The following is a 23,278-nucleotide window of genomic DNA, read 5'->3' on the forward strand; positions in this document are numbered from 1 at the left end:
AGATTGGCAATTAAAAAGTTACTGAAGTAAATTTTCTTCAATACATTTCTAAAGTCATGATCCATACTGTAAACATCTGGCCAAGGCCATCATTAACAAGTGGAGAAATGCGCCATGACAACTGCATAGGCTAATTGATGAAAAGACGACAAACCGCTTGACAGTTAGCAGATTAGGTGAGATAAACATAACTCACGATAAAGAAATCTAAGCACGACAGCCGTGATGTTTCCTCAATTTTAAACACAGTTTCTGTTATGCTCAGTTCAATAAAAAGTATAAAAGTTTGGATTTTACCTGTCGTTTGTACGCTGATTTTCTCTCTTCAACTCTCACCGTTGCCCTTAGAAACCAAATGAAACATTACAGCGTCAAGCGCCTCGCGTATGACGTAATATGTACGCTATATGCTGTGACATTTACAAGGGCTGAGTAAATTGAGCTCTATGGCTCTTTTATATATATCACATTAAATACAAATTATTTTGTTGATAATTATTTTGTTACTCTGATCAAGTCATGAGACACTACAGCTGTAACGTTATAGATTTTTAAATGTAGTCCAAAAAGCTAGAAAAATACCCAGTTTTGTTTTACAATTACATATGATGTGCAACAAAAACACTGTCAAATCTTAGAAAATATACTGCAGTTCAGTCTTTAATAACTACACTGATTACGATTTCATCATTCAATATCTCACACATAGGCTCTTGTATATTATTGTATTATGTGATAGGTTTTATTTGAAGGTTTATTTTCACATGCACACTGAAGTGTTTGGCATTGGCTGTCAAACTGTAGGCTTCAGTCTGTCCATCTTCTGTGACAATGGGTTTTATTGTGCTTTACTTCACCCAGATGCTTTGAACAGCAAGACTTTAGCATCAACAAGTGTTATGTTATGCAGTGGTGTTTAAAAATAGCACTGTACTAATAAAAGTGAATAAAGTGCAAAAATGTTATAAATAGAGTTTATTTCCTTATTTTAAATTTATTGAAAACATTACACATTTAATTCCAAATCAAAACTTAAACAAAATGTATTAAGTTGTCTTGGTCTGTATTTAAAAAAAAATAGTAGTGTCAACATTTTTCTTTGTAAACACTTAAAACTGAAAAAAATTCTTAAAGGTGACATAGAATGATTGAACGTATTTATCCTTGTTCTGTGATGTGACATGTAGACAAAAAAGTTTTTGTTTGGGTCTGTAATGCCTAAGAAGCTTCCTAAAAACCTCTCTCAGATAGCTCTATAGGGTGGGGGATTTTAAACAGGTGGTTTTGCACCTATTTGGCTCCCCCTACTGGCTCAACCTGCAATCTCATTACTGATTGGCTGACTTTGCTGCCACTCAAAAAAAATGTAGGCAATTATTTTAAAGTGGAGGGGCAGTGAGATGCCTGTGATGTCATAAGCATCAGTTTTTCAGATTGGGCCGTTTTCTGGCTGACATTTCTAAAAGAGGAATTTCTATGAGACTGAGATGTTTAGCATGTCTAACACTTTTTGTATGTTCTTGAATGCGGGTAGACTACCATTATTCAACAAAGACAAGGTAAAAATGGTTTTCATTTTCTGTCCCCTTTAAGATTTAACCTCACTTTAAATGATTGAATTACTAATATTTAGTTGCATAACCATTGTTGTTGATAACTGCTGCACATCTGTGTCAAATCGATAAAAACAGGTATTTCAGCCCACAGTTCCTGTAAATTTTTAGGTTTTGCTTCAGAAACTGCATTTTTAATGTCACCCCACCCCAAGTTTTCAGTGGGGTTGTAAGCTGGCCACTCCATAACCTCAATTCTTTTCGTCTGGAACCAAGATTTTGTCCTCTTGCTTGTGTGTTTGGGGTTGTTGTCGTCTTGTTGAAACACTCATTTTAGGGGCATTTCTTCTTTTGCAAAGGGAAACATATTCTCTTCAAGCATTCTGATGTATTCAAACTGATCCATGTTCCCGATAAATAGGCCCAACATGGTAGTATGAAAAACATCCCCATAGCCTACCATGATTTTTGCACCTTCATGCTTAACTTTTACATTGGGTTTTGTATTACACTACTACATCTGTAAGTAAATAATTTTCAATGCAGTAATATTACTACTACTAATAACAGTGGTTTATCAGGTTACTTTTTGAACTCCACACTGTATATGACACCGTTCACAGTATGTTACAGTGTATGTTGTAGTGTAGTATATCATATCGATATTATTTGCATCATAATGTATGATTTTTAAGGCTTCAAGTGACCACTTTCAAATTATGCATTTTGTTTCCTCTAAAATATAAGCTTATCACTAACTAGAGCCATTAAAAGGTAAACAAATGTCTGTAGCAGAACCATGGTTCAATTATGTTATTAGATGGTAATACTGTTGTAGTTTGATACAGTATAGACATACTGAAGTATGTATGGTAATATCATGTTTAAAAAACACTTATTGACACCAAAAAAGCTATGCAGCTAAATAAAAACACATCAACAGCATTTTTTAGTCATTTATAAGTTTTTTCACAGATCTGTCTTTTTACAAAATGAAAACATAACAAAAAAACAAACACTTGTCTTCAGTTTGTCTTCAGAATGCCCCATCCACAGCTGCGCGCTTCAACCGCACTAAAAACACACTCTCTCCTTCAACACAATACTGTAGTTTTCTTGGCCTTTAGATCGGAGGGGATGTGAGTAGGAAGATGTCAGAAGAAAGAAAATGTAGCTAAAAGATTTAAGTCAGAGCAAAGACAGAGAGAGACAAGGGAGAAATGGAAACACTGGGCTGTGTTATAGTAATGAGTTTCACGCCTCTCCTTTTGGATCTCGCAGAATTGCCACCGGTCAAGTACCGTAGTCCTGTAAATCCTGTTCACAGTCTGGTCACTAGGGGCAGAAGCTGCTTCGGTGACTGTCAGCCATAAAAGTTCACTTAGGCAACCTCAGGGTTCCTTTACCTAGCAGGAACTGCAGAACTCTGTCCACCAGCAGGGCGGCGACAAAATCCAAAACCAAGACCTTGGCTATTATTAACTTAAACTGTAAAGGAAAAGAGAAAGAATATAAAAATACAACAAATTAAGTGTAACAAGCCATTTTTGTACACTAGTGATTAGAGGCATTTATTTAGCATAATAACTAATTTAAACAGTTGATGGCATACTATGTCCGTGTCCAAAATAGCCTCCCTATATAAATAGCCCACCATTTTGTAGTGGTTTCCAAAATTATAGTGGACAATAGCCAGTGCACTTATTCAATTCCATAATGCACCAAAAAAATGAGTGTACAACTCAGCCGCTAGTCTCACTGTGACGGTACATTCACACGGGGCGTAAGCGTTAACGCTTCCCAATTACTTTTAATGGGTGACGGTTGGTGAGCCAATCAGATTGCCTTATGCAAATAACTTAGGCAAAGCCAGTCAATTACATTTATGGAAGACCGGAACATGTGTAGGAGCCACTGTGATTGGCTGTTGGGCACACTTCAGACAAGCCTTCCGTCAAGTGTTAACGCTTCTGTCCCATGTGAAGGTACCGTGAGGAGCGGGCCAAGTGAACTCCCACAATAGTGCCTGCAGGGCTTCCAGCGCTTGGTGAAATCACTCACTCGCTCATATTCAAGTGAAATATAGTAGTGGACTAATGTAGGGAATAGTGAATAGGCATAGGGGCCTATTTCAGACACTGCCTATATCTGGTGGATTTTTAAAATATGCATGTATACATGTTCTTTGCTCTCTAAGGAGAACTATTATATGATGTTGTAGTATTTCCTAACATACTGGTGTCAAGATTTGTAAGTGTTGGATAGTGTGCTGAATATAATACCTCAGTTGGAATGTCCACTAAGGCAAACTGCTCATTGAATTCAGGTGATGATCCCGACAACAGCCCAACTATGGCAAGCCCTGATAAACCGATGCTCCATAGCAGGGGCCGATTTTCTCTGAGAGACTCCATGAAGGGATGGCCCTGAGGAAAATGGTTTGTTGAAATAACTTAATTAGACATTTTTAAAAGAAGAGTTCAGCCAGAAACTAAGTTTAGATGCAATAAATTGTTTCAGTAAATAACTAAAAATAATAAATTCATATAACATGAAGCTTTTGTACAAAGCTATTGAATCAAGAAGACTTAAGAGGACTCAAAACAACATACTGGCATGTCAACATACTGACTATCTCTTTGTAGGGGCCATACTTGGGTGATTCTCACGAAACCATTGAAACACCACGGCACTAATGATTTTAGCTATAAAATGTGTAATATAGTAATATTAAAAAGCATCAGAATTAACACAATACTGTGTTCTACCTTGCACAATGTGTGATTTCAACATAAGAATTTATAATTTGTCAATTTTATCTAATTTTCTGCTGAAATTCTCATTACCGCAATGTGTCCGTTTGTGTTTGAAAAATGCGTTATGTTGTAATTTAATCAAATTAACACAAAAATATTTAGAAAAAAATAAATGGATGTTTTGCTAGACTACTTTAGATGACAGAAATCATCCTCCGCCACACTTTTTGAGAACAGTTTAAGCACACATACAGAATTTTAATAAAGTTTGATTTTGAGTGACCAAGCACATGGACCAGTTACTTCAAGATGGCTACCAGGTAAGATCAGTTTTTTACAGTTAATTTGAAATATTGTCTTGTCAGAATGCTTACACGACATTTTGATTATCATTACCGCAACAGATGCTTATTAAATGTTAATTTAATTAATAGAAGCATAATACTTTGATTTTAAATGCATGTGCAGAATCTCCAAATTATGTTCTTTCAGGTTTTTCATGTCATTTTGAAAATATGTCAGTGTTGATGTTTTCTGACTGTTGCGGTAATGAGATTTTTTAGGACTAATTTTTTTAATTATGTTACAAAAAGTGTTAAATGATAAGTAAAAGTGTTTAAATTAATGTTCCCATTTACTCCAGACTTTGTTTTTCAATGTCTGGTGGGGAAAAAAGTAAATTTAAGCAATTTTTACATTTTCATGCTTGACATTTTTTAAAACCAAGTTTTCGTGAGAATCACCCACTTACTAATTATGTAATTCTTATAAATTTGTGCATTTAAAATTCATTTTGTTAAAATTTTATGTTCTTTATTTTTGTAAGTGCGTCTAAAGCCTGCACGATTTTTGGCCGTCCCAATTACTATTGTTAAACAATCGTGATGATATCTGCGGTGGTTCTATGTCGCACAGTGAGAAGATGTAAAGATGGCCGTTTTCCTGGTTTTGCGTCCAAAGATAGCCTATGATGGTTTTTATGATAGTGTCAGGAATTCAGCATGATCAACGCACAGTGTGTTTGCTGCCAGGACCTGTGTACCGATTGGTGAACTTGTGCTAAGGTGTGTCGCAGTCGTCAAAGTCTCCAATTCAAGGATTTCGGTCAAGGTGTCATGATCGTACAGTCTACATGCTTGTCGTACCCAAGTTTAAATGATCCATGTCGCACACTGTGATAAGGTAATGATCTTATAGGATGACAAAAATCATGCATTGTATCCCGGGCTTAAAGGGAAAGAGAGTTTAAAGGATGTGACAGCCCTGACAGGAGGGGGCACTGGTGCATGAGCATACAGTCGTTGTTTTACTAAATATTAAAATATTATGGGTTTGGAACAACACAACCGCTCAGTCCGAAATTGCCTACTTTCATACTAAACAGGTGAGTAGTAAGTCCGATTTTTTAGTATTTGGATAACAGCAGGCGAAAGTTACCCACATGACTTACTACTACTGGCTACATTTTAAAATGTGCTCGTAGGGCAACACGAGCTGAGGTGACACAAAAAAGTGAATACAATAAAATAGAAACAAAACCAAATTTAGGAACCAAAAAATGTATTCCTCATTATGTAATTATTTAAGTCTGTGATTGTTAAACAAATCATAAAAAACCATTTCGGACGCACCGAAGCAGTGACAATATTATCATTTTTGACTAAATGATTCTTTTAGTGTTTAAAACATGCTGCAAATATTTTTTAAACATCCTAAACATAATTATGATTACTATCATACTATGAAAATAATTGAAGTACCTTATAGTTAATGGCAAATGTAGCCATCTGCATTGCCATTGACATGATGTATACAGTACTGTTTATGAGACTTGGTTCGAATTCTTTGTACAAGTCTGCAAACTGCTCTGCCCTGTAGAAGAAGAAGAAGAAATTTTGGCACGCCCTTCCAAAGAAACAATTGCACTAGATGCAAAACTGATCCACTCATACCTGGGTGGGCTTCTGCTTTGTGCCCCTTTATACAGATACACTAGACTGCAGAAGTGGACTGCAAACTGCAGCAGCACTGTCAGGACAGTGTACAGGTTAAAGATGTTGGGTAAAGGCCGCTCTTTCGACAAGGTCTTCAAAGGCTGGGAAACAAAAAACGCAATAATTACTAAAGCGAAGATATCATAAATCCCAGTCAGCTTATCAGCTCTCATCTCACCTTTGACCTCGAGATGAACAGAAAGCAGCCTGCCAGCAGCAAGCCCTGAAGTGTCGCCTGAAAGTCGCTGAATTTCACCCCCTCCAGGTAAAGCACAGACTGACTGTAGGCGAGCACCAGAGCGTTCAACGCTAGGATCTTAAACATCTGCAGGGTGGTCACCAAAGTGCAGCGGCCCTGTTTTATCACGTGACAGACTGAAAACAAGACAGTGCACATTTGGATAAATCCACTTTCATCTGGGAAATTAAGTCAAGAGAGGGTAAAGCCCAAGGAGTTTGACTTACTGCACTGAATAGAGGACAGCTTAGATGTGAACGGAGCAGCGATGGACGCGTCGCCCAGTTTGACAACTTGCATCTGATCTTCTTCTAATTCTCGTAGCACTTGACTGATCCGCTCCTACAGCGTGGGATTAAAAAAGAAAAAGATTAATCACGTCCATGGACACAGATACCAGGAGATCACCCATCAAATGTTAAAGGTAAATAAATAAATATAAGTGATGAAACACCTTTTGTGCAGCGAGCTGTTCCTCTCTCTGTGCAATTATTCTCTGTCTGGCTCCACGTGAAGTGAGTTTCCCTGAACTTGTGACTGGAGGAGGAGGTCTGGGATCTACAGAGGAAATCTCTTTGTCTTTATTTCTCTTCTTCCTCTCTGGTATACGCTCTGGGGCGTTAGCCAGTAGGGCCACACCTGATAAACACAAATCTGGATTAGGATTCGAGCACATTGATTGTTTTTACAGTACAGATATACAATTTACAAAAAAAACAGGACCCAGAGCGAGTCGAGAAATCTAATATAAAAGTCAAAAAATCTTTTAAATATTGGTGAGATCCCCTGTAGTCAATAATAATACAATTTTAAGGTATACTCCAACCAAATATTCATATTTTCAGGGGTAAGCCATACGCATCACTTTTTTTATGGACACTTCCCGTCAATCAGCGGGAGAGCAAGAACCAAGGACGCCAAGTCACAGGCAGCTTTGTTTTACATTAAGACTCAACAATGGGATGAAAGAAGAAGTGTGTTTTGGAATGTAAGGAGAAGAAAGCCAGTCTTACGGAAACAATGGATATAGTTTGTTTATCCGGAGTTTTGCGTGTGTTTGTTTAACGCTGGACTTCATGGAAAGTCCCAACCGGGTCATGAGTTGCATGCGGTAAGACAAACTTCTCTGTTATGTTGGAAATCAGCTTTTAAGTGCATATTATAAAAACGACACAAATCATAAGTCAGTGTTGTGTTGCGTGACTCGTTCTTCCTTCAACTAGTAACTCCTCCTTCCGAATTTTTTCATTTTGTTATTAATAAAGCTAATCTGTCTTTTATAAATCTGATAAAACTAAAGACTCTTCGGAGATATGAAGGATGTAATACTACTCTATAGGTACTCCAGATTAACATCAGATACCCAGAAACAGCTTTAACATAATACACCATGTCTTACCTATGTGGGCATGTTTAAGTGCACCAACATCATTCGTTCCATCCCCACACATTAGTGTAACAAAACCCAGTCCCTTTAGACTAGTTATGACGAATTCCTGCAAAGACATCAACACAGTTATACAGGGTTACAACAAGCCTCAAAGTATGTGGAGTACCAAAATTAAAAGCATTTATAAGTACAGAATAATTGACGAGGGGCCGTTAAATTATTTGAAAATAATGTGCGGCCAAAATGCAAAGCGGATAATTTCCATCCAAATGATTGCCAACAGGACCCTGACATGACTATTATACAGCTAGTAAAAGTATTGATTTAAAATTGTTCTCTTAGCTTTCTCATAATCATAAGTGAAACTAACCTTTTGTTTGGGGCTAACTCGAGCAAAGACCTGCACATGGGGAAGCAGGGCGTTCAGCAATCGTGGATCGTAGGACAATTTGGTCAGCCCTTCACCCGTTACACAGAGGTCATAGCGCCTGATCAGATCCGAGACTGATGCATGAGGTAGAGGGAGGTGCACAGAACCGTCTATAGATTCCCACTGCCAATCGCCTGCGTAACAAACAAAACAGCCATTTAATAAAAGGCCAAAGCTGTTCAAGTAGACAGATCTCCAAACGTCTCGTCACACACCTTCACCGGGGGCCTGTTGTAGTATCAGCGTGTGCTCTCTCTGGATAAAATGCAGCTCTCTGGCCACATGACACGCAGTTAAAGGGTTGTCACCTGTTATCATCACAACCTGTGGATAGAGACAGATGTTAACATCCATCTCTCATGACATAAACAAGTAGCCTTAGCTGGGCTTTCATAGAGAGGGTCACATATTATATTTGATAAAGTTAGTGTAATTACATGATGCGAGGCCTCTTGTATCTCTCTGATAACAGCTTTGCTGTCAGTCTTGAGTGGACAGGAGACAACCATGAATCCTACAAATCGTAGGTGACATTCCAGCATATCACGGCTCACCTCTCTCACCTGCACACAAAGACTTTTATTATTACACCTTCCAAAACACCGGCCATTCTGATGTCATTCATTGATCAACGGTGAGTACCTGCTGATGGCTCAGGTGTCCCATCTCTTTGTATCCCAGCGCGAGAACTCTCGCACCCTCCCGTGACATCTCTCTGTGCACCTCATCATAACTGGGTGGACACTCTGAGAACTAAAACACAATAATGTTTTGTGAATAAAAATATTCATTGCTATTTTTATATCTATAGACACAATGAAAGGACAGTCCTGGCCATAGATATTCATAATAAAGTCTGGCGGCCATCTTGTCACAGTCAGCTTGCTCACTCATAGCATTCTGTGGCGCGACAGGGATTTGAGCAGCGTCCAGAGTCACAGCGGACACACGCCATCAGTGTGCGTACATTCATAGAAAATAATGTGTTATGTTTTTAGATTCATGGCGCGACGCGGCGCTTCTTGTCTAATGTGCGACCCCCTTGACTTGAAAAAAAGTGCATCCATCCTTCACAGAAGTAATCCACACGGCTCAAAGGGGTTAGTAAAAAATTTGTTGGTAATCAATTCGACTTCGTAAGAAAAATATAAACTTTATAAACTATAATAACTAGCTTCCAGTAATGGTGCCATCTTGGACTCACGAGAGTCACTATGCAATGTAATATATACTTCGTAAACGTCAGATTTGATAGCTAAATGTGTGTATGTGTTAATGAATTCCTATCAATCGTACATGGGACGCGCGTGCATGCTTATTCATAATTACCATAAATACTGCCCATTAAATCCGACTGAAAACTATATATGGGCATCATATTATGACACCAAACAAAGGATTTCAACATGTCTTCTTAAAAGCAAATGAAAAAGAAAAATTTATCAGATGCAGAAATTGAAGTTTTATTATCAGAAGTTAATTCAAAATTTTTTTTTTTGAGAAAATACACAAGCAGTTTACATTTGAGCAGATTTAACTTTTCACAAAAGAACTGGTCTGGGTAGCCTGAAACAAGTCATCAACCAGTCTTCATTCTTGGCAAGTAAGTCTGCGCGTCTCTGAAAATACGCCTTTTGCGCAGCACTCTGCCAAATCTATATATTAGCCATCGTAAATGTGTTATGCCTGATTTTGGCCATTTTATAGGAAACAATTTGCCCAGCCCTATTGAAATCAATAATGTATTTGATTAAAGTGTTCCGTTTGCAGATGCTATTACTGGAGCTTAAGTTAAAAGAAAAAATGTATATAATTACTGTATAATATTTTTTACAAAATGCTGTGTAATATGTACATGATTATGGTGAATTAAAATACAGCCTTCTTGATGAGCAAAACGTTCGGATGTTAAACGCACCATTTACGCGTGGCTGGGAGCAGGTGTAGATTTCTTTCGTACCAACTAACATTTGGAAAATACGCACATTTTCATGAATCCGAAAATGTACGCCAAAAGGACTTTATGAACGATTTACACAAAAATTCGTTATGCTCGTGTTTCATGAATGATACCCATGGAGACAGCAGGAACATGGTCTGTGCAAGATCACTTTGCATCAACTTCACTTTGTGTTACGCCGTGACTGCTTCCGTCTTCCATCATCTTGCTCTCTGATTGGATATTGTTTTGTTTCATGTAATAATCTTAAGAGCGTGCACACGTTTTTTCTCTGGGTTCCCCCCACACATCAGGATTTCTGATCGTAAATATTAAAACACATTTAATATTTACGATTCGCGATCAGGTGGCTCCGACGTTCCTCTGATCAGGTTCGGACACTCTTTACACACCTCACACCAAGGGAAAATCTGATAAGATAATCTGTAGAACCATCAAGATAATCGGGACATAGCTAGGATTTTCGGAAGACGGGAAATCAGCGGCCCAAAATTATCTTTTTGTTGTGTACCCAGCATAATATAACACTAAATGTGTTCGTCTGAAAGATTATGGATATGTGTATCACCGATTGCTTAAGTGCGAGTAAATCATGGGGCAATTTTAATATTTGACTGGAGTATCTCTTTAAGCACTTGGCACTGTACTTCAACAAGTAAATATCAACCATGGGACAAAAGTGGGTAAGCATACATCCTAGCTAAACTAACACTTACTGCATTATGAAGATAAACTTTTATAACAGTAATAGATCAAATTCTCACCATGTCCCTCAGTGTCTCTGGAGCGCCTTTAACAGTGGAGATATAGCAGAGCTCCGTAGAGCCCAGGCGCTCAAACGACGCCAACACGGACATCCTCTTCAGAGCGCTGGCAAAGTGAAACCTCTGATGGATCTTCAGCCCTGGAGTCTTTATGTTGCGAGAAAACACCTTCTCATCTAAACAGAAGGATAACCATAAAACTACAGGGATGCCCTACAGGGATTTGTCTATAATCCATTTTTTTATGAATCGAGACCTTTAGTGAGTGCCCAGTCTGCTGCGGTGAGCATAGCCTTCTCCAGCGGATCACCCACCAGCTGTCCGTCATCCAGCGTTACCAGAGAATGACACGTGGCCACCACCCGATGCGTTTCAACTGGGATCTCTGACACTGGTGTGACCTCTTTACCTTCTCTACGATTTGGAAAAAGAGGAGCGTATGAGAATTACAAAGCAATTTTACATTTCGTCCTACAATAAATTATACTGCGTATACCTGAGCCCCGCTACACCTCGAACTACCAAGCTGTCACTTGTTAGGGTGCCGGTTTTGTCAAAGCAGCAGATCTCCACCTTCCCCGCGAATGGAATCCTGAAAGGTTCGGTGCAAAACACATCTGTAGAAGAAGAACGTCAGTGAATAAGTGCAAGGAGGGAAATAAATGAGATGAAAATGTAAATAAAAATCTTTAACTCACAGAGTTTGGCCAGAGCTATAAGAGATGTGTTAACAGCTAATGAAAGCTCGATGGGTAATTCAGGTGGCACTACTGAGGTCAGGATCAGAGTACACTCCAGAAACAACTTATATTTGTTCCTGCTCGCGTCCTTTGTGCCTAAAAGAAAGACGGAAATGTATAAACTGATCTAATATGCTGTAGAAACGTATGAACGGTTTATTCAAAAGTTTGGTTCCTTTTTTAACAGCTTCTATGTCTTCATTCATGGAAAGAATCAGGTTAAATTATAAAGAATAAAAATAAATAAAGCATGGCACACATCATAAGAGAATCGGGCTGAATGTGTGTGTGTCTTTGTTTACGTGTAGTCAAGTTTGACCATGAGAGACATCGCAAGATTTCCTGTGGTCTCCGTCGAGCCTCGCATTGTTTGTGAACTTATGTAAAGGGAATTTAACGATGTGTGGTGTGATGACCACATAGCGGCAAACCACACATTATAGGAACAGATTTTTTGTCATGTTTTTGGTCTCTCACTAATAAGATATAAAAAATGTTTTGGTGTGGCCCTAGCTTTAGTTGTAGAACTAGAATTTTAGTGGCATCTAGAGGTGAAATTGTGAATTGCAACCAATGGCACAGTTCACATCTCACCCCTACCTTTTGAAAACGCATATTGAAGCTACGATGGCCAGAACAGAACCGTTTAGAAAACATGACGCCGCAAAATTACGACTTCCATGTAAGAGGACCCGCGGTGTGTGTTGATAAAAACGGCTTATTCTTAGGTTATAAAAACAATACAGTTCACTTTGTAAGCACTGCTTCATGAGGATTCGAAACTTTTACGAATCTTTTGTTTTGAATCAATTGGTTCGGAGCGTGTTTCAAACTGGCCAAGTAACGTGATTTTAGCAAACGAGGTTTTATTACTTCATAACTGTTTTGAAACATTTCGAAAATACGATGGATCACCACTAGGGGGAGTTGATCACAAATGTCCAGTGTCTAATATTGTTAAGGGAACTCGGGTCAGTTTTATTATGCAGGTTCATAAAACATTCATCCTTCTAACTAATAACACTACCATTTTGTCTACTTTTTGTTTATAGACAGATTTAATGACAAAAATGTGCATAATTAAAAGAGGAGTTAGTTTTAATGCTTTGTTTGCCCTAAATTATACTAAATTATTTTTAAACATATTTTAATAAAAATCTTGCTATTATTTTGTAAAAAAAAAAAAAGAGGGTAAACTGTTTTGACAGATCTGTCACTATTTTGACCAGCAGTTGTCTCTAGCGTGTGTGGTGTTTCAACGCTTCAAAAAACTGAATACATTTTTAAAGCAAATGGTTCAATTGATTTGAAGATTCGAAAAGCTTAGTTTCTCCCATCACTACTTTATACACCACTGATAATATACTTATGTATACTATATTGCATTTCAGTCAAGAGATCCTTCTAAAAAGTTACACAATAAAGCGTTATGCTTAATTTTTTTCTAATTGTAAAACTAAATTTAGATTTACATTCTGGGTTTTTTATCCAACTTTGAGCTGTAAACTACATTATGCATTTGGATGTAAATATGCAAAATTATATGACAAAATAGTAGGAAGTTTATAGGAAAATAAAATAATCAAATGCAAACAAAATGCAAAACGGAAGCATTTTCAAATGGACTCACCCTCTACCCAAACATACAGAGCGGCAGCAATGGCAAAAACCAATAGGAAGAGGATAAATATGAACGTCTCCAAGTTGTTCGCCGTCACCCGCTTCACTCCAAATAGAATCGTTCTCAATAATTTACCCTGAAACATCAACAAGTTCAAACTATTTCTGAATTACAAAATACAACATTCAAGTGAAAGCACCGTATCGAACGCCTCACCTGAGAAGTGTAGAATCCTGTCCGTAAAACATAAGCTACACAACCGTTGTCTACAGCTGTTGAGAGAAAAGATCATTGCCATTTTATTAAATTCATATATTAAACCACAGGTGGTGCATATCTGATATTTAAGTCAATGCAACAGTAATCAACAAATTAATAATACTAATGGTTAAAGTCCAAATGTGTTGACTTTACCTTAAAAAGACCATTTGATGGTCGAAACATTGTAATATAAATTACTTGCATTACATTAAATGAATAGTTCACCCAAAAATGAAAATTCTGTCAGCATTTTCTTATCCAGAAAATATTTTAATAAATGATGGTAAGCACACAGCTGATTTGATTGTAAACAATGAATTCCACAGTAATTGTTTTTCCTACTATGGAAGTCATTGGTTACAATCAGCAGTGTTCTTACATCATTTATTAAAATTTCGATTTTTGTGTTCATCAGTAAAAAGAAATTCATACAGGTTTACAACAACATGAGGATAACAAAATAATTTTTGGGTGAACTATCCCTTTAATACATTTTTTTTAAAAGAGCTAAAAACTGCAGTATGCCTGTCCTTTGTATTTAAGCTTTGACTCATCTTGTGGTTCAAGCACTTAATGAAGATTTTTTGGATGCATGCACATTTTTTGAATACTAACGTTTAAGCCCTGCAGTAGCTCGGAGAGGTGGGCTGTGCTGAACTACTTTGGTTCCACCCGAGATAACATGCAGGCGGGAATCAGCTTGCAGGTCCAGAATCCTATCAGGGTCCAGGTCCTCCACAGGCTCCTACAAACACGACACAGTCGTTACATAGAGTGGATGTTGTGGAGATCTGGTGATGATGCTGTGGACTCACCTTCATCTGAGGCACTGACTCTCCTGTGAGCATGGCCTCATCCACTATACACCGTCCTCTCAGCAGCAGAACATCACAAGGCACCAGGTTATCCTGGGGAGAACGTCCTGCGAGAAATGATAAGAAGACTTACAAATAGAAAAGGTACAGTGGACACTTTCGATATCACCACAAAAAGCCAAAATGTTCCTGTCAGGAAAAACAGTAAATGAGTGATTCTGATTTTAATTTTACAAAACAAGTGCAAGTATTGTATTGCATTGTTTATCCTTAGCATTTTAGTGGCTAGATAACTTCTTTGCTGACATCAGAGCAATTTCAAAGCTATGGGCAATTTGTTATCTCATTTAGCATACACGCCCACATACTTTATGAGGCTTTATGGTATTATATTACCATTTATGCATTTGGCAGATGCTTTTATCCAAAGTGACTTACAGTGCATTACACCAATTCACACCCTTTTGCAACACAATGCTCTACTACAGTGTTTCCCAAACCTGTCCTACATGGCACCGCTCCCAGGATGTTTTAGATGTCTCCCTATATAAAACACCTGATTTGACTCATTGGATTGAGAAACACTGCTCTACCAGTTGGACTACATAATACTTTATAGCGATATAAAACTTATATTATATCTTTATAACACATATAACTCACCAACTGAGATTATGTCTCCAGGCACCAGTTCATCACTAGAAATAGGTCTCCATTTTCGGTTTCGATAGACCTGTTAAGATAAAATCTTACATAATTCTCACTCAAACTAATGCATCTGACCATTACACTTTTAAATATAAGGGTTTTTAAATACTCCTTTGTCATAATAGTTCAATAAACAAAATGTAATATTAAAGGATTAGTCCATTTTCTTAAAAGAAAAATCCAGATAATTTACTCACCACCATGTCATCCAAAATGTTGATGTCTTTCTTTGTTCAGTCGAGAAGAAATTATGTTTTTTGAGGAAAACATTGCAGGATTTTTCTAATTTTAATGGACTTTAATAGAGCCCAACACTTAACACTTAACTCAACACGTAACAGTTTTTTTCAACGGAGTTTCAAAAGACTATAAACGATCCCGAACGTGGCATAAGGGTCTTATCTAGCAAAACGATTGTCATTTTTGACAATAAAAAAAAAAATACACTTTTAAACCACAACTTCTCGTTTAATTCCGGTCGTGATGCGCCAGCGTGACCCCACGCAATACATCATGACATCAAGAGGTCACAGAAGACGAACGCGAAACTCCGCCCCAGTGTTTACAAGTGTGTTGAAAGAGGACCGTTCCTACATTGTTGTATGTCAACTGTTTACAATGGTCCGCAAATGTGCGTTTTATATATGTAACACGTGACCTCCCTACGTCACTACGCATTTACGTTAGGTCGTGCTGGACCGGATCTAGACGAGAAGTTGTGCTTTAAAAGTGTATATTTGTTATTTTTATTGTCAAAAATGACAATCGTTGCACTAGATAAGACCCTTATGCCTCGTTTGGGATCGTTTATAGTCCTTTGAAACTCTGTTGAAAAAAACTGTTAAGTGTTGAGTTAAGTGTTAAGTGTTGGGCTCTATTAAAGTCCATTAAAATGAGAAAAATCCTGCAATGTTTTCCTCAAAAAACATAATTTCTTCTCGACTGAACAAAGAAAGACATCAACATTTTGGATGACATGGTGGTGAGTAAATTATCTGGATTTTTACTTTTAAGAAAATGGAATATTCCTTTAATAGAAATAGTAGTTCTTTTAAGAACCATAAAATAGTTTCTCTACGACAGTGGTTCTCAAACTTTTTCGACCAGTGGCTCCCCATGTGTACGGTGGCCCCCACTTGTGCGCTGTGTGGCCCCCCAAAGAAAACGTATGACATAAAACATTGTAAAACATACAATGCAGTGCTGTTGGTTAGTAGCCTTATTTTTCTGAGGTTTAAAGGCATAGTTCAGCCATAAATAAAGTTTTAAATATGAACATTTCTATAACACACTCGTATGGATTACCCTTGGAAGGCCTTTGATTATCCTAATGGAGCCGTTTGGATTACTTTAGTAAAGGATGGATGCACAATCTTTGGGCTTGAAGGAGGTGGACCCCATATTCATATATTATAAAAATAGGTCGGACATTTTCCAGAAAAATCATGGTGAATAAATTATGGGTTTATCATAATTTTTGGCCGAATTATCCTTTAATTACACAGAATTCATGATAAATTAATGTATTTTATAAAATCTTATAAAACTGTGCCCCCACGGCACAATCTCAAGAGCCCCCAGTTTGAGAACCACTGGCCTCTGCAAAACACTTTCTGGCACCCTTATTTTTTACAGGTGTTGCAACAAAATAAAGCAATGACCTGGATCATGTAAGGTTTGTTTCCCATCCTGCGGATCTCTGACATGTTCCTCATCTGTTGCTGCACCAGAGAAGCTTCAAATGCCACCAGCATGAATAGTGTAAAAACACTGTAATACCAGTATTCATCCAAACACCACAGACCCACACAAAACACCTGCAAGGAAACAAAATACACTGTAATACAAACCAAGGCAATTTCTCATGATTATAAAACACTATGGAAAGATCATGCATTAATAATACCAATTTCTAATGCACAAGCTATTAATCTGATAAATGATATAACATCAACACATATCGTTTAATTTTATTTGTTACGTTATGTCAGCTTATCAAAACTTTAAAAAGTAGGTTGAATTAATTTGCATAATTAAGTTGTTTAAACTGTAAACCAGGAAAAGCCTAATAAATATGAGAAATAACACATCATTCTCAATTCACAAACCTGGAAAACAAAGAAGGGTGCCGTGGCTCTTTCCTTAAAGAGCTCCAGGAAGTCCGGCACCACCATCTCTGCACGGTTCGTCCCATAACGCTTCTCTGCAGCACGTAACTGAAACTCCTCCTGATAGCCTTTCCAGTTTTGGAAATAACTCATGGGTTGATTAATTGGAAACGCCACCTGCAAAAAGCGCCTCGTTTCCTTGCCGTCATACACATACCGGATCTTTTGGAACTCGAAACACAGCATTTCTTCTCCATCCTCATCCTGCACAAAAAATCTTCATTTAGATCTTTCATCTGGAGACTTACACCACAATTCCATTACTTTTCCAGTTCTCGTTTAGGCTTTTCACCCTGCTCTTAACCCCAGGTTATCTTCTTTCTAAACCTTGCTTTTCACCCTAGGTTAAGGAGCGTTTCACACTTGTAATTTAGGTTAATGGGGGTTAACCTAAGCTGGCTGGTGTGAATAACTTAAGAGATCACTCAGATTAAACATATCAAGTAATTATATGTCCACCCTGCCTGCAATAGATACATCCACAAACGTAATTTGGTAAATTTAAAAACATGTGCCTTCATTCTCCCAGTGTCAAATTGGTGTAACAACCCTAGTACCCAGATGTGTCTTATCATGACATTTACTTGTACCTGACCGAGTCAACAGGGAAGCCAGTAAATGTTTTTACTTCGTATTTGAAAGTAAACATCTTTAAATGTATACATTTTATCTTTATATTTAGAGTACTGAGTGCACTTCTTTTTCCAGCCATATAACACGCCTGGCTTAGCTTTCGATAGCATCATATGTAATTCATGATTTTCCGTAACAGCAAGATATGGATGATAATGGCAGGTAGCCTGGGCTAGTTGATAACGAACGTACTAGACATCCCAGCAGTGATCGATCTAAACTAACATGATGTTCATAATAAGTTGTAAAATATTGGAGTTGTGAGAAGCTTACATAACTTAAACTGTATTTTTAAGGTTGCTAGTGTCTAATCAAGCTTGAGATGTTATGCAATACATTATTAATGAGATAATAATGTTCAATAATGTTAAGCCCGTCTGTGCTGTTAAGAGTAAACCACACGACAACTCTTTAGCATGTTATAAGGTTAGTCCACTTCCTCGATCAGATACTGGCGGTTTGTTTTTCCCTAAAAGTGGGTGTGAATCTGTTCAGAGACATTTATGACGTTGTGCCGGTTGTGAGTATCACAATCGGTGTACTGAAAACACCTAAATTGGAGTAAAAAGACATCGCAGGAGGCTTTAAACAGCCAAGAGAGAGATTGACGTTGCAACCTGTCCTGTCAATTAGGGCTGCATAATGATTAATCGTGACTAATCATTTGCAGAATAAAAGTTTTTGTTTACATATATGTGTATGTACGGTGTATAATAATTATTTATATATAGATACACACACACATGTATGTAGAATTTTAAGAGAAAAATATATTTACATATTAAGTATTTATATTAACTAAATATAAAAATGTATATACACAGGTAAAAATTTCTTAAATATTTACATGTATGTGCAGTGTTTCCCACAGATCTGAAATTTACTTGTGGTGGTAGCTGGTGAAAAGGGCAATCATTATTATCCACCGACAAAAAATGGTCTACTATACATGTAACAAAGAACTAATAATGTGTGACACAACACAATACTTTGATTTATAAAACATTCATATTAATTTCACATTATAGTTCATTAATCTAACCACCCCAAACTTTTTTTGCCATAAACAAAGCTGACACTGTTTGTCAAAGCACCACGAAAAAACTTGATGTTTTTGCACTGATATATGAAGCAATTTGATGACCCCTTTTATCAAACTCAATTATATACAATACTATGTATACTATAGCCTATATAGACAGTGCAGGTCTATAGATTATAAATGTGACTGATGTTATAATGGTAATAATTTATATTAGATAGGCACTTTTACTGCTTTCTATTTCTCTTTTGCCGATTAAAAGCTTAATCCACTAATTATTTCAGATTTAAAAGTCTACTTGCTGTGCTGTCCCGATGACAGACTTTACATTACAGCTTTGCGTTCTTTATATCCTGAGTCAGCTAGAGCTTTGCTCATTCAGTATTAGCACTGTTTTTTGCTACAATCTCTGTGCAAACTGTTTAGATTTTAGTAAAGATATTGTCTATTAATAGTAAGACTAATAAAAAATGGGATAAAGAAAATGAAGCGGCGCGTGGTCGTGACAAGAGCCAGTTGCTATCGCCATAGAAACCGGAGGCACGCTAAAACAGCACTCGAGCTTTAGCGCGGTAGCGCTCACGGCCGTTCTCCGATCGACTCGGGTTTTACACACAATATTATTCAGACTTGGGACCCGAAGTAATGAACTAGGACCGACCCGGACCCATCTGACCATTTAAATATAAACCCGGAACCGTACGGGTCCCGCGTCCTCAGTGAAGAAAGACCTCTAATGGTAAAACTCTGCTCAAGTTCAGAAACATGAAAGGATACAATGTGACACTGAGGTTGCTTCGCGTCGCGCCCAATTCATTGAGAAACAGAGAGCACGTGAACGGACACTCAACCGGAGAGACACAACGTGCTTGCACGCAAAATGAAGCCAACTTAGATGCTATAAACACATATGCACATAAGCATATGCGACCATTTTGGTCGCAGTGTGTTCCCTGGCTGCTCCGTATGTGCTGCTGCAGTTGATCCAGTTTGCCGCGCTGGATGATGAGTTTATGACGCGTGCATCATCTTCACGGTCACCCGACCCCCACCTCTCTCTCGCGCTCTCTCTCTCTCTCTCTCTCTCTCTCTCTCTCTCAAAAACACGGGTCATCCAGTCGAGTTCAGAAATACGGAAATTCGTAAAGTGATTTTTTTTACTTGGGCGGGTCGCAATTTACCTGGGCGCAGCGCCCAAGTAGAGCCTATGTATGGGAAACACTGTGTATGTGTGTGTATTTATATAAACATAATTAATATACACAGTTCACACACATATATGATGTAAACAAAAACTTTTATTCTGCAAACGATTAGTAGCGATTAATCATTATGCAGCCCTACTGTCAATGATGCTAAAGCGCCAGAAAGTGGTCATTTAAAGGGGCAGTGCGCTATTTTAATTCAGCCAGTTTGACATTGAGACTTTTAAATAACTTTCTATAATTTTGAAACTCTAATTGTAAAAATCAGTAATGTTAAAGTGCATCCAGTTGTTCAACTTAAACACCTAGAATAAAGATCTCACCTTATCCCTTAGAAGAGGCACTAATTCGGCTGAACCGTTGTTCGGTGTCGGTATGACCTTTGCAAAAGAAGCCTTGCTTGGATCAGACTCCTGTTCAAAATATAAGTGTACAATAATAACATTATTGTGAGATATAGACTAGAGCTAGGTTTCATTTCATTCTTTGATTTTAATCTTTACTCATGATCTTACTCAGACAATATTAAAGATATCAAGGTTATATTTGCACAGAATGTTCTTTACATTATGTAGGATGATTTTATGAAGAAAACAGGAAATCACAACAAATGACTTTAGATGGGATTTCACAGGCAGGGTCACATACAGTATGCATTTGGCTTTATTTGACATTGTGTATGCTTTTATCCAAACACGAATGCAACATACAGTGCATTAAAGTTATACATATTATTAATAAGCGTGTTCCCTGGGATTGAACCAACAAACTTTTGCTCTACCACTTCCGGTTCTCTTGATTCCCGTCCACTAAATAACATCCCACAAAAAGAAGCCAACACATTACCAGTACAGACTATTAGTTTCCATTACAACCAATAAGTACATCCTATTATAACAATTAAGAATTTATGTGATGATTACTTCAGCAGAGCTGTGATGTCACAGCCATATGTTTGACTTTCAACTTTTGATTTTGCCAACCCAATGAAAGAAATCCACGTAAATGTTTATCAAATCACTGTTGAGAGATTTCTAAAGCACATTAATGTTGTTTATTACCTTAGAACAGGTGAGCAGGCAGTGCGCGTGCACTGACCAGTAGCCTGAAAGTACTGTCAGGACGTGCGCGATCCCGATAGCGGCGAGTGCTAGTAGGCCGGCCTCGACGTACTCGGAAGCACCGTAAACTCCAAACCACATATACAAACAGCCCGGGTAAAGGAACAGGAACGGAAACACGGTACCGTGCAGTACGAGTGGCCTGCGGCTGTGCAGTGAGACTGACCGTACGAGCTCATCCGTGTGAGCTCGCGTCTGCGCTCCCCCCGGCCCATTAACGCCGTCTGCTGCCGTATTTCCCTCTTTTTTACTTTCATCCATTCTGTAGCGAGCCTTTTTCCGGTGTGACTCCTACTCTCCACCTCCTCCTTGCAGGCGCAGATGGTATAAAGGCAGCTTCGCACCGTGCCGTTGTCTGCCCACTGTACAGATTTCTGAAAATTTCAGACATACGACAGGTTCCGCATACGCAATCACGTAGGGTTGTGACGTAACTTCCGGTACATGTCATTGCCCGGCGTATTTATTTTTTAAATAATATTTTTATACATTATTTATAACATACTATTATTTATATACGTTAATATTCAGTTTTAAATATAACTTGATTTCTTATTGCAGGATATATGCGCACTCATGTATGTAATAAAGCGCTTTACTTTTCTTTGTTTATGAAATAAAAACTTTAAAAAAAATCGTTATTTTTAACACAAACGTGCTGTTAAATAAAAAGATGATAAAAAGTAATTTATTTCACCGTTTGAAATACTGGTGTGCTTTTTAAAACGAATGATTTTTAATAATAAAATAAATTGTACAGTACAGAAGCCCCGCCTACCTTCTGACGCTACCCGTGAAAGAACCAATAAGGTTACCGTTAGTGGAAATTTTGCCCAATCAAATCACGCCGGCGGGAGTGCGGACGCTCCGTTTCCCCATGTGCTTGATGCACTAAGCAGTAACCTTCAAGAGAAGCTAGTGAAAACCATAGCTGTCCAAAATGTGAGTAATGCTGGTTGTTAACATCTGTATGTTAATATGTGCTTGTGTATATTGTTAACTTATATTACATCAGTGTTGTACCACGTACCACGGCGACAATATTACAGTTGTTTTAATAATAGCAAATTTAGCATTGTTTAATCAAACATGGCTAAACGCAATGAATTCCACAAGTACATTTTAAGTAAACTACACTAAAACTTAATTTGCTGAGATGTTTTTAAATGTTTTGCTTTCCATTAACCCCTGCCTTCAACGTATTTTATAGTATAACCTTTGTATTAAACAGTTTACATAAAAAAGTGTAAACTATTATTTATAAAAAGTATTTGCATTTTAAGCAGGGTATAACATTGCATTTATTGCATATATGCTGCATTATAGGCAGGCGGCAATGAACATCACAACTAAATACTGTCAGAAGGAGCTGGAGGAATATGGCTCGTGCGTTGCCTCCAATCCAACGTCATGGCAAGAGAAGTGTCAAGACCTGAAACTGAAGGTTGCACAGTGTACTTCATCACAGTATGTCCTGATCTGATGTTTAAAGTCTGTAGAAAACAGGAAATCTTATAAATGATTGCAATTTATTTCTACATCATAATATATGAGAGTTAATATATGATGTGATTGAATTCCTCCTTTTCCTCCATCTCAATGCAGTCCAGTAATAAGAAAAATACGAACAGATTGTGCTAATGAGTTTTCAACATTTGAACGCTGTCTGCGAGAAAACCAGAGCTCGGCTGAAACATGCCAACCTCATGTCACCCGCTTCTTGGCCTGTGCAGAGACCGTGGACCTTTCAGGAATAGGTGAGCAATGAAGTCAGTGTGTTAAACATACTGGGATTTTTTTATATAATATATACAAATAAACATGAACAACAGCTTGAATTCTAATAAATATGATTTTTTTGACTGAGTGCAAGCATGAA

At 37.7% G+C, this 23,278-nt stretch overlaps 2 protein-coding genes across 5 annotated transcripts in view; one reads left to right on the forward strand and one right to left on the reverse strand.

The window, feature by feature from the left end:
- Positions 1 to 2,491: 2,491 nt before the first annotated feature.
- Positions 2,492 to 21,816, reverse strand: atp13a1 (ATPase 13A1). Its single transcript, XM_065263152.2, has 25 exons — positions 21,340 to 21,816; positions 20,602 to 20,691; positions 17,339 to 17,602; positions 16,892 to 17,047; positions 15,186 to 15,255; positions 14,523 to 14,629; positions 14,323 to 14,452; positions 13,663 to 13,718; positions 13,456 to 13,582; positions 11,784 to 11,921; positions 11,582 to 11,702; positions 11,342 to 11,499; positions 11,086 to 11,261; positions 9,004 to 9,114; positions 8,799 to 8,924; positions 8,577 to 8,685; positions 8,302 to 8,495; positions 7,941 to 8,037; positions 6,996 to 7,180; positions 6,769 to 6,883; positions 6,482 to 6,678; positions 6,262 to 6,404; positions 6,070 to 6,181; positions 3,836 to 3,979; positions 2,492 to 3,041 (listed from the first exon to the last, which is right to left on the reverse strand). Exons 1-25 carry the CDS (start codon positions 21,658 to 21,660, stop codon positions 2,931 to 2,933), a joined length of 3,558 nt encoding a protein of 1,185 aa, XP_065119224.1. The 5' UTR covers positions 21,661 to 21,816; the 3' UTR covers positions 2,492 to 2,930.
- Positions 21,817 to 22,209: 393 nt separating this feature from the next.
- Positions 22,210 to 23,278, forward strand: part of LOC135728603 (coiled-coil-helix-coiled-coil-helix domain-containing protein 5) — a 31,224-nt gene continuing 30,155 nt past the window's right edge. For 3 of the 4 annotated variants that reach the window (XR_012336375.1, XM_065246553.2, XM_065246543.2), the window contains exons 1-3: positions 22,210 to 22,341; positions 22,726 to 22,866; positions 23,005 to 23,156. Coding sequence is in view for 3 of the 4 variants with exons in the window: in XM_065246553.2 (XP_065102625.2) it covers positions 22,340 to 22,341; positions 22,726 to 22,866; positions 23,005 to 23,156 (295 nt within the window). In the remaining variant the exon portion in view is untranslated. Of the gene's footprint in view, positions 22,342 to 22,725; positions 22,867 to 23,004; positions 23,169 to 23,278 lie in introns of all 4 variants that reach the window. The other variant, XM_073814038.1, reaches the window with a different exon arrangement.

This window comes from Paramisgurnus dabryanus, chromosome 3 (assembly GCF_030506205.2).
Source record: "Paramisgurnus dabryanus chromosome 3, PD_genome_1.1, whole genome shotgun sequence".
Taxonomy (NCBI): domain Eukaryota; kingdom Metazoa; phylum Chordata; class Actinopteri; order Cypriniformes; family Cobitidae; genus Paramisgurnus; species Paramisgurnus dabryanus.

Bases quoted from the DNA above. Each gene is read 5' to 3' on its own strand.
- atp13a1 (XM_065263152.2), bottom strand. From the start codon at position 21,660: ATGGATGAAAGTAAAAAAGAGGGAAATACGGCAGCAGACGGCGTTAAT. The intron at 11,922-13,455 runs GTGAGTCCATTT...TCTTTCTTTTAG, and splicing joins TCTGTATGTTTGGGTAGAGG to GCACAAAGGACGCGAGCAGG. The intron at 8,038-8,301 runs GTTAGTTTCACT...ATGTCTTTGCAG, and splicing joins GAGTTAGCCCCAAACAAAAG to GAATTCGTCATAACTAGTCT.